Genomic DNA, 12,279 nt, shown 5'->3' with positions numbered 1-12,279 from the left:
TGGATAGAGTTGTGCGCAGGAGGATGGATGTGCTGGAAATGAGATGTTTGAGGACAATGTGTGGTGTGAGGTGGTTTGATCGAGTAAGTAACGTAATGTGTGGAAATAAAAAGAGCGTGGTTGAGAGAGCAGAAGAGGGTGTTTTGAAATGGTTTGGGCACATGGAGAGAATGAGTGAGGAAAGATTGACCAAGAGGATATATGTGTCGGAGGTGGAGGGAACGAGGAGAAGAGGGAGACCAAATTGGAGGTGGAAAGATGGAGTGAAAAAGATTTTGTGTGATCGGGGCCTGAACATGCAGGAGGGTGAAAGGAGGGCAAGGAATAGAGTGAATTGGAGCGATGTGGTATACAGGGGTTGACGTGCTGTCAGTGGATTGAATCAAGGCATGTGAAGCGTCTGGGGTAAACCATGGAAAGCTGTGTAGGTATGTATATTTGCGTGTGTGGATGTGTGTATGTACATGTGTATGGGGGGGGGGTTGGGCCATTTCTTTCGTCTGTTTCCTTGCGCTACCTCGCAAACGCGGGAGACAGCGACAAAGGATAAAAAAAAAAAAAAAAAAAAAAAAAATATATATATATATATATATATATATATATATATATATATATATATATATATATATATATATATATATATATATATATTATCCCTGGGGATAGGGGATTAAGAATACTTCCCACGTATTCCCTGCGTGTCGTAGAAGGAGACTAAAAGGGGAGGGAGCGGGGGGCTGGAAATCCTCCCCTCTCGTTTTTTTTTTTTAATTTTCCAAAAGAAGGAACAGAGGGGGCCAGGTGAGGATATTCCAAAAAAGGCCCAGTCCTCTGTTCTTAACGCTACCTCGCTAATGCGGAAAATGGCGAATAGTTTAAAAAAAAAAAAAAAAAAAAAAAAATATATATATATATATATATATATATAAATAAATAAAATATACATATATATTCACATTTGCTTGCCTTCAACCATAAACTCGTCAGATTAGGGTTAGGTGAGAAGGTCATGTAAGAAATATGATCATCAAAGGCAGGGGTTGAGTGACTAAAGGGAAGGGTCATGCTACAGATCAGCACATAAACTTGAACATGTTATACATGTCCTATGTGCACATATTTTTAAGCTAACAACACTTCATATAACTTCACATAAATATACATATAACTTCTCACCTGCAGCTTGTATGAGGTTAAGACAAGTTGTAAATACAGTCCAATCATCAGTAATGGAGGCTTTCTGTTTTTCAATATGCCGAGCAGCCTGGGCTAGTCGACTAGTAAACTGTTCTATATATGTGGCTAACGCAGCTATTAGAGCTGGAAAGGTCCATCCACCTGTTAGCTGTTGAGTGAAATAAAAATATCATAATAATCCTGAAAGAATTTTGAAAGGTATGAAATTATGCAATTTTCTGCCCTTCTCAATTAGTGAAATTAAGAACTAGAGAGTCAGTTACACCTAAAGTTTTGCACTTTATGCTACAGATAAAAAACATTCTTTTAACTGTCTGTAATAATCAATCTGCAGCACTGGCTCACTTAACGTAATATGCCACATAAAAAATATATTTGTAAAATGAACATTCAATATACACATCTTTAGATAAGTGAGTGGCATGTTTACTATAATCTGTCATATCAAAATGGACATTTGATGTTTTTTTCACACTATTCACCATTTCCCACATTAGCGAGGTAGCGTTAAGAACAGAGGACTGAGCCTTTGAGGAAAAATCCTCACTTGGCCCCCTTTGTTCCTCTTTTGGAAAATTAAAAAATGAGAGGGGAGGATTTCCAGCCTCCCGCTCCCTCCCCTTTTAGTAGCCTTCTACGACATGCAGGGAATACGTGGGAAGTGTTCTTTCTCCCCTATGCGCATTAAAACAAGAATATCTTCAAAAACTTTCAAATCTTTTTAATTGGTAATGAAACCTAGTCAATTATGCAGCCTTCCAGGAAAATAACCCCAGTGGTTAGCATACTAATCTGGTTGATATGTTGATGTACCAACTGATATGAATTTACATTCAAAACATTTTTCAAAATTGTAAATGGGTAAAGTATAACTTAATCAGAAAAATATCAATAAAAGAATATACATAGTCAAATTAAAGGTGGAAACTGGAGTGAAAAAGATTTTGAGTGATCGGGGCCTGAACATGCAGGAGGATGAAAGGCGTGCAAGGAATAGAGTGAACTGGAACGATGTGGTATACCAGGGTCGACGTGCTGTCAATGGATTGAACCAGGGCATGTGAAGCGTCTGGGGTAAACCATGGAAAGTTGTGTGGGGCCTGGATGTGGAAAGGGATCTGTGGTTTCAGTGCATTATTACATGACAGCTAGAGACTGAGTGTGAACGAATGGGGCCTTTGTTGTCTTTTCCTAGCGCTACCTTGCACACATGAGGGGGGAGGGGGTTGTTATTCCATGTGTGGTGAGGTGGCGATGGGAATAAATAAAGGCAGACAGTATGAATTATGTACATGTGTATATATGTATATGTCTGTGTGTGTATATATATGTGTACATTGAGATGTATAGGTATGTATATTTGCGTGTGTGGACGTGTATGTATATACATGTGTATGTGGGTGGGTTGGGCCATTCTTTCGTCTGTTTCCTTGCACTACCTCGCTAACGCGGGAGACAGTGACAAAGCAAAATAAACAAAATAAATAAAATACACAGTCAAATGCCTCAATCAAACACCAAAGAGGTTTCTTACTTGCACACATCTACCAGCTGCAATTTCAGCCTGACTGGATAATTTGCTACAATATTCACGCAGTCTGCGCAACATTTCCGCCATGTCACTCTTCACAATGTCTGTAAGAAATGAAAGTACAATAATTACAGTCCTGTTATTTCCTTATAGCCCCAAAACAAGTGTATATTGCGGATAAATCTGCCCTGCATTGGTGACATATGGCACGAAAAACCTTCCTTGCCCAAGACACTGATGAGTCTCCATCAAAGGGTAAGGATTCTAAATATAGGGTAAAAATTCTTGGCTGTAGCAATGCTGCAGGAACACATAAAACCAAGCTGATGGAAATTGGCAAGAGTCCTCACCTGAGAGCTTTAAAGAAGTCAATTTCTGTCTTCTGGCATTTTCTGTGGTCCAGCAGTCACCAGGTCCCAACATTGAGATTAAAGAGATATAACCTGTACCACTAAGATACAGGAAGAATGTAACTGAGACAGTGATGTGTACGATAATCTTAGGATATCAATCTGTCCAGCAAATGTTGGGGGGATGCTATTTCATGTGTGATGGGGTGGCGACGGAAATGGATGAACACAGCAAGTATGAATATGTACATGTGTATGTATGTATATGTCTGTGTATGTACATGTATGTATACGTTGAAATGTATTGGCATGTATATGTGCATGTGTGAGCCTTTATGTATATCCATGTGTATGTGGATGGGTTGGGCCATTCTTTTGTCTGTTTCCTAGCGCTACCTCCCTAACGCAGGAGACGATGTTTAAGTAAAATAAATATGAAATAAATTTATTTTATCTATTATACTTTTTAGCTGTCTATATGTGTATATATACATTTATATATATATATATATATATATATATATATATATTTTTTTTTTTTTTTTTTTTATACTTTGTCGCTGTCTCCCGCGTTTGCGAGGTAGCGCAAGGAAACAGACGAAAGAAATGGCCCAACCCCCCCCACACACATGTACATACACACGTCCACACACGCAAATATACATACCTACACAGCTTTCCATGGTTTACCCCGGACGCTTCACATGCCTTGATTCAATCCACTGACAGCACGTCAACCACTGTATACCACATCGCTCCAATTCACTCTATTCCTTGCCCTCCTTTCACCCTCCTGCATGTTCAGGCCCCGATCACACAAAATCCTTTTCACTCCATCTCTCCACCTCCAATTTGGTCTCCCTCTTCTCCTCGTTCCCTCCACCTCCGACACATATATCCTCTTGGTCAATCTTTCCTCACTCATTCTCTCCATGTGCCCAAACCATTTCAAAACACCCTCTTCTGCTCTCTCAACCACGCTCTTTTTATTTCCACACATCTCTCTTACCCTTACGTTACTTACTCGATCAAACCACCTCACACCACACATTGTCCTCAAACATCTCATTTCCAGCACATCCATTCTCCTGCGCACAACTCTATCCATAGCCCACGCTTCGCAACCATACAACATTGTTGGAACTACTATTCCTTCAAACATACCCATTTTTGCTTTCCGGGATAATGTTCTCGACTTCCACACATTTTTCAAGGCTCCCAAAATTTTCGCCCCCTCCCCCACCCTATGATCCACTTCCGCTTCCATGGTTCCATCCGCTGACAGATCCACTCCCAGATATCTAAAACACTTCACTTCCTCCAGTTTTTCTCCATTCAAACTCACCTCCCAATTGACTTGACCCTCAACCCTACTGTACCTAATAACCTTGCTCTTATTCACATTTACTCTTAACTTTCTTCTTCCACACACTTTACCAAACTCCGTCACCAGCTTCTGCAGTTTCTCACATGAATCCGCCACCAGCGCTGTATCATCAGCGAACAACAACTGACTCACTTCCCAAGCTCTCTCATCCCCAACAGACTTCATACTTGCCCCTCTTTCCAAGACTCTTGCATTTACCTCCCTAACAACCCCATCCATAAACAAATTAAACAACCATGGAGACATCACACACCCCTGCCGCAAACCTACATTTACTGAGAACCAATCACTTTCCTCTCTTCCTACACGTACACATGCCTTACATCCTCGATAAAAACTTTTCACTGCTTCTAACAACTTGCCTCCCACACCATATATTCTTAATACCTTCCACAGAGCATCTCTATCAACTCTATCATATGCCTTCTCCAGATCCATAAATGCTACATACAAATCCATTTGCTTTTCTAAGTATTTGAAGAATGTATGTGAGAAATATATATATATATATATATATATATATATATATATATATATATATATATATATATATATTTTTTTTTTTTTTTTTTATACTTTGTCGCTGTCTCCCGTGTTTGCGAGGTAGCGCAAGGAAACAGACGAAAGAAATGGCCCAACCCCCCCAATACACATGTATATACATACGTCCACACACGCAAATATACATACCTACACAGCTTTCCATGGTTTACCCCAGACGCTTCACATGCCTTGATTCAATCCACTGACAGCACGTCAACCCCGGTATACCACATCGCTCCAATTCACTCTATTCCTTGCCCTCCTTTCACCCTCCTGCATGTTCAGGCCCCGATCACACAAAATCTTTTTCACTCCATCTTTCTACCTCCAATTTGGTCTCCCTCTTCTCCTCGTTCCCTCCACCTCCGACACATATATCCTCTTGGTCAATCTTTCCTCACTCATTCTCTCCATGTGCCCAAACCATTTCAAAACACCCTCTTCTGCTCTCTCAACCACGCTCTTTTTATTTTATATATATATACATATATATATCTTTCTTTCTTTCTTTCATACCATTCACCATTTCCCGCATTAGCGAGGTAGCGTTAAGAACAGAGGACTGGGCCTTTGAGGGAATATCCTCACCTGGCCTCCTTCTCTGTTCCTTCTTTTGGAAAATTAAAAAAAAAAATGAGGGGAGGATTTCCAGCCCCCCGCTCTCTTCCCTTTTAGTCGCCTTCTACGACACGCAGGGAATACGTGGGAAGTATTCTTTCTCCCCTATCCCCAGGGATACATACATATATATATATATATATATATATATATATATATATATATATATATATATATATATATATATATGTTCCCTTTGCCTTTGTATAATGGCACTATGCAAGCATTCCGCCAATCCTCAGGCACCTCACCATGAGTCATACATACATTAAATAACCTTACCAACCGGTCAACAATACAGTCACCCCCATTTTTGATAAATTCCACAGCAATACCATCCAAACCCGCTGCCTTGCTGGCTTTCATCTTCCTCAACGCTTTTACTACCTCTTCTCTGTTTACCAAATCATTTTCCCTAATCCTCTCACTTTGCACACCACCTCGACCAAAACACCCTATATCTGCCACTCTATCATCAAACATATTCAACAAACCTTCAAAATACTCACTCCATCTCCTTCTCACATCATCACTACTTGTTATCACCTCCCCATTAGCCCCCTTCACTGAAGTTCCCATTTGTTCCCTTGTCTTATGCACAAAGGTGAATGCTCAAATTACAGAGGTATAAGTTTGTTGACTATTCCTGGGAAATCATATGGGAGGGTATTGATTGAGAGGGTGAAGGCATGTACAGAGCATCAGATTGGGGAAGAGCAGTGTGGTTTCAGAAGTGGTAGAGGATGTGTGGATCAGGTGTTTGCTTTGAAGAATGTATGTGAGAAATACTTAGAAAAGCAAATGGATTTGTATGTAGCATTTATGGATCTGGAGAAGGCATATGATAGAGTTGATAGAGATGCTCTGTGGAAGGTATTAAGAATATATGGTGTGGGAGGCAAGTTGTTAGAAGCAGTGAAAAGTGTGTATCGAGGATGTAAGGCTTGTGTACGTGTAGGAAGAGAGGAAAGTGATTGGTTCTCAGTGAATGTAGGTTTGCGACAGGGGTGTGTGATGTCTCCATGGTTTTTTAATTTGTTTATGGATGGGGTTGTTAGGGAGGTGAATGCAAGAGTTTTGGAAAGAGGGAGAAGTATGCAGTCTGTTGTGGATGAGAGAGCTTGGGAAGTGAGTCAGTTGTTGTTCGCTGATGATACAGCGCTGGTGGCTGATTCATGTGAGAAACTGCAGAAGCTGGTGACTGAGTTTGGTAAAGTGTGTGAAAGAAGAAAGTTGAGAGTAAATGTGAATAAGAGCAAGGTTATTAGGTAAAGTAGGGTTGAAGGTCAAGTCAATTGGGAGGTAAGTTTGAATGGAGAAAAACTGGGGTATCTCTGGGGATAGGGGAGAAAGAATACTTCCCACGTATTCCCTGCGTGTCGTAGAAGGCGACTAAAAGGGGAGGGAGCGGGGGGCTGGAAATCCTCCCCTCTCATTATTCTTTTTTTTTTTTTTCCAAAAGAAGGAATAGAGAAGGGGGCCAGGTGAGGATTTCCCTTAAAGGTCCAGTTCTCTGTTCTTAACGCTACCTCGCTAACGCGGGAAATGGCGAATAGTTTGAAAGAAAAGAAAAAGATATATGTCTGGGGAGTGAAGTCAGGGGTTAGTGAGAGGACAAGAGCAAGGGAAGGAGTAGCAATACTCCTGAAACAGGAGTTGTGGGAGTATGTGATAGAATGTAAGAAAGTAAATTCTTGATTAATATGGGTAAAATTGAAAGTTGATGGAGAGAGGTGGGTGATTATTGGTGCATATGCACCTGGGCATGAGAAGAAAGATCATGAGAGGCAAGTGTTTTGGGAGCAGCTAAATGAGTGTGTTAGCGGTTTTGATGCACGAGACCGGGTTATAGTGATGGGTGATTTGAATGCAAAGGTGAGTAATGTGGCAGTTGAGGGAATAATTGGTATGCATGGGGTGTTCAGTGTTGTAAATGGAAATGGTGAAGAGCTTGTAGATTTATGTGCTGAAAAAGGACTGATGATTGGGAATACCTGGTTTAAAAAGCGAGATATACATAAGTATACTTATGTAAGTAGGAGAGATGGCCAGAGAGCGTTATTGGATTACGTGTTAATTGACAGGCGTGCGAAAGAGAGACTTTTGGATGTTAATGTGCTGAGAGGTGCAACTGGAGGGATGTCTGATCATTATCTTGTGGAGGCTAAGGTGAAGATTAGTATGGGTTTTCAGAAAAGAGGAGTGAATGTTGGGGTGAAGAAGGTGGTGAGAGTAAGTGAGCTTGGGAAGGAGACCTGTGTGGGGAAGTACCAGGAGAGACTGTGTACAGAATGGAAAAAGGTGAGAACAATGGAAGTAAGGGGAGTGGGGGAGGAATGGGATGTATTTAGGGAATCAGTGATGGATTGCGCAAAAGATGCTTGTGGCATGAGAAGAGTGGGAGGTGGGCTGTTTAGAAAGGGTAGTGAGTGGTGGGATGAAGAAGTAAGAGTATTAGTGAAAGAGAAGAGAGAGGCATTTGGACGATGTTTGCAGGGAAAAAATGCAATTGAGTGGGAGAAGTATAAAAGAAAGAGACAGGAGGTCAAGAGAAAGGTGCAAGAGGTGAAAAAAAGGGCAAATGAGAGTTGGGGTGAGAGACTATCAGTAAATTTTAGGGAGAATAAAAAGATGTTCTGGAAGGAGGTAAATAGGGTGCGTAAGACAAGGGAGCAAATGGGAACTTCAGTGAAGGGCGTAAATGGGGAGGTGATAACAAGTAGCGGTGATGTGAGAAGGAGATGGAATGAGTATTTTGAAGGTTTGTTGAATGTGTCTGATGACAGAGTGGCAGATATAGGGTGTTTTGGTCGGGGTGGTGTGCAGAGTGAGAGGGTTAGGGAGGGTGATTTGGTAAACAGAGAAGAGGTAGTGGGAGCTTTGCGGAAGATGAAAGACGGCAAGGCAGCAGGTTTGGATGGTATTGCACTGGAATTTATTAAGAAAGGGGGTGACTGTATTGTTGACTGGTTGGTAAGGTTATTTAATGTATGTATGACTCATGGTGAGGTGCCTGAGGATTGGCGGAATGCGTGCATAGTGCCATTGTACAAAGGCAAAGGGGATAAGAGTGAGTGCTCAAATTACAGAGGTATAAGTTTGTTGAGTATTCCTGGTAAATTATATGGGAGGGTATTGATTGAGAGGGTGAAGGCATGTACAGAGCATCAGATTGGGGAAGAGCAGTGCGGTTTCAGAAGTGGTAGAGGATGTGTGGATCAGGTGTTTGCTTTGAAGAATGTATGTGAGAAATACTTAGAAAAGCAAATGGATTTGTATGTAGCATTTATGGATCTGGAGAAGGCATATGATAGAGTTGATAGAGATGCTCTGTGGAAGGTATTAAGAATATATGGTGTGGGAGGCAAGTTGTTAGAAGCAGTGAAAAGTTTTTATCGAGGATGTAAGGCATGTGTACGTGTAGGAAGAGAGGAAAGTGATTGGTTCTCAGTGAATGTAGGTTTGCGGCAGGGGTGTGTGATGTCTCCATGGTTGTTTAATTTGTTTATGGATGGGGTTGTAAGGGAGGTAAATGCAAGAGTCCTGGAAAGAGGGGCAAGTATGAAGTCTGTTGGGGATGAGAGAGCTTGGGAAGTGAGTCAGTTGTTGTTCGCTGATGATACAGCGCTGGTGGCTGATTCATGTGAGAAACTGCAGAAGCTGGTGACTGAGTTTGGTAAAGTGTGTGGAAGAAGAAAGTTGAGAGTAAATGTGAATAAGAGCAAGGTTATTAGGTACAGTAGGGGTGAGGGTCAAGTCAATTGGGAGGTGAGTTTGAATGGAGAAAAACTGGAGGAAGTGAAGTGTTTTAGATATCTGGGAGTGGATCTGTCAGCGGATGGAACCATGGAAGCGGAAGTGGATCATAGGGTGGGGGAGGGGGCGAAAATTTTGGGAGCCTTGAAAAATGTGTGGAAGTCGAGAACATTATCTCGGAAAGCAAAAATGGGTATGTTTGAGGGAATAGTGGTTCCAACAATGTTGTATGGTTGCGAGGCGTGGGCTATGGATAGAGATGTGCGCAGGAGGATGGATGTGCTGGAAATGAGATGTTTGAGGACAATGTGTGGTGTGAGGTGGTTTGATCGAGTAAGTAACGTAAGGGTAAGAGAGATGTGTGGAAATAAAAAGAGCGTGGTTGAGAGAGCAGAAGAGGGTGTTTTGAAATGGTTTGGGCACATGGAGAGAATGAGTGAGGAGAGATTGACCAAGAGGATATATGTGTCGGAGGTGGAGGGAACGAGGAGAAGAGGGAGACCAAATTGGAGGTGGAAAGATGGAGTGAAAAAGATTTTGTGTGATCGGGGCCTGAACATGCAGGAGGGTGAAAGGAGGGCAAGAAATAGAGTGAATTGGAGTCATGTGGTATACAGGGGTTGACGTGCTGTCAGTGGATTGAAGCAAGGCATGTGAAGCGTCTGGGGTAAACCATGGAAAGCTGTGTAGGTATGTATATTTGCGTGTGTGGACGTGTGTATGTACATGTGTATGGGGGGGGGGTTGGGCCATTTCTTTCGTCTGTTTCCTTGCGCTACCTCGCAAACGCGGGAGACAGCGACAAAGTATAAAAAAAAAAAAAAAAAAAAAAAAAAAAAATATATATATATATATTCCCACGCATTCCTCACGTGTCGTAGAAGGCGACTAAAGGGGACGGGAGCGGGGGGCCAAAAATCCTCCCCTCCTTGTATTTTAACTTTCTAAAATGGGAAACAGAAGGAGTCACGCAGGGAGTGCTCATCCCCCTCGTAGGCTCAGATTGGGGTGTCTAAATGTGTGTGCATGAAACCAAGATGTGAAAAAAGGAGAGATAGGTAGTATCTTTGAGGAAAGGAACCTGGATATTTTGGCTCTGAGTGAAACGAAGCTCAAGGGTAAAGGGGAAGAGTGGTTTGGGAATATCTTGGGAGTAAAGTCTGGGGTTAGTGAGAGGACAAGAGCAAGGGAAGGAGTAGCACTACTCCTGAAACAGGAGTTGTGGGACTATGTGATAGAATGTAAGAAAGTAAATTCTAGATTAATATGGGTAAAACTGAAAGTTGATGGAGAGAGATGGGTGATTATTGGTGCATATGCACCTGGGCATGAGAAGAAAGATCATGAGAGGCATGTGTTTTGGGAGCAGCTGAATGAGTGTGTTAGTGGTTTTGATGCACAAGACCGGGTTATAGTGATGGTTGATTTGAATGCAAAGGTGAGTAATGTGGCAGTTGAGGGAATAATTGGTATACATGGGGTGTTCAGTGTTGTAAATAGAAATGGTGAAGTGCATGTAGATTTATGTGCTGAAAAAGGACTGGTGATTAGGAATACCTGGTTTAAAAAGCGAGATATACATAAGTATACGTATGTAAGTAGGAGAGATGGCCAGAGAGCGTTATTGGATTATGTGTTAATTGACAGGCGTGCGAAGGAGAGACTTCTGGATGTTAATGTGCTGAGAGGTGCAACCGGAGGGATGTCTGATCATTATCTTGTGGAGGCGAAGGCGAAGATTTGTATGGGTTTTCAGAAAAGAAGAGAGAATGTTGGGGGGAAGAGGGTGGTGAGAGTAAGTGAGCTTGGGAAGGAGACTTGTGTGAGGAAGTACCAGGAGAGACTGAGTACAGAATGGAAAAAGGTGAGAACAAAGGAGGTAAGGGGAGTGGGGGAGGAATTGGATGTATTTAGGGAAGCAGTGATGGCTTGCGCAAAAGATGCTTGTGGCATGAGAAGCATGGGAAGTGGGTTGATTAGAAAGGGTAGTGAGTGGTGGGATGAAGAAGTAAGATTATTAGTGAAAGAGAAGAGAGAGGCATTTGGATGGTTCTTGCAGGGAAAAAATGCAAATGAGTGGGAGATGTATAAAAGAAAGAGACAGGAGGTCAAGAGAAAGGTGCAAGAGGTGAAAAAGAGGGCAAATGAGAGTTGGAGTGAGAGAGTATCATTAAATTTTAGGGAGAATAAAAAGATGTTCTGGAAGGAGGTAAATAAAGTGCGTAAGACAAGGGAGCAAATGGGGACTTCAGTGAAGGAGGCTAATGGGGAGGTGATAACAAGTAGTGGTGATGTGAGAAGGAGATGGAGTGAGTATTTTGAAGGTTTGTTGAATGTGTTTGATGATAGAGTGGCAGATATAGGGTGTTTTGGTCGAGGTGGTGTGCAAAGTGAGAGGGTTGGGGAAAATGATTTGGTAAACAGAGAAGAGGTAGTAAAAGCTTTGCGGAAGATGAAAGCCGGCAAGGCAGCAGGTTTGGATGGTATTGCAGTGGAATTTATTAAAAAAGGGGGTGACTGTATTGTTGACTGGTTGGTAAGGTTATTCAATGTATGTATGATGATTCATGGTGAGGTGCCTGAGGATTGGCGGAATGCGTGCGTAGTGCCATTGTACAAAGGCAAAGGGGATAAGAGTGAGTGCTCAAATTACAGAGGCATAAGTTTGTTGAGTATTCCTGGTAAATTATATGGGAGGGTATTGATTGAGAGGGTGAAGGCATGTACAGAGCATCAAATTGGGGAAGAGCAGTGTGGTTTCAGAAGAGGTAGAGGAAGTGTGGATCAGGTGTTTGCTTTGAAGAATGTATGTGAGAAATACTTAGAAAAGCAAATGGATTTGTATGTAGCATTTATAGATCTGGAGAAGGCATATGACAGAGTTGATAGAGATGCTC

The 12,279-nt window shown here is 41.8% G+C and overlaps 1 protein-coding gene across 1 annotated transcript in view; it reads right to left on the bottom strand.

Annotated features, from left to right (window-relative positions):
• Positions 1 to 12,279, bottom strand: part of Cog7 (conserved oligomeric Golgi complex subunit 7) — a 57,020-nt gene that overhangs the window by 14,219 nt on the left and 30,522 nt on the right. Inside the window, exons 10-11 of the mRNA XM_071657440.1 lie at positions 2,732 to 2,832; positions 1,177 to 1,345 (exon numbers count right to left, since the gene is read on the bottom strand). Of these exons, the coding sequence (XP_071513541.1) occupies positions 1,177 to 1,345; positions 2,732 to 2,832 (270 nt within the window). The remainder of the gene's footprint in view (positions 1 to 1,176; positions 1,346 to 2,731; positions 2,833 to 12,279) is intronic.

The sequence above is a fragment of the Panulirus ornatus genome, chromosome 64 (genome assembly GCF_036320965.1).
Source record: "Panulirus ornatus isolate Po-2019 chromosome 64, ASM3632096v1, whole genome shotgun sequence".
NCBI lineage: Eukaryota > Metazoa > Arthropoda > Malacostraca > Decapoda > Palinuridae > Panulirus > Panulirus ornatus.
This window is presented reverse-complemented; position numbering and strand designations above follow the sequence as displayed.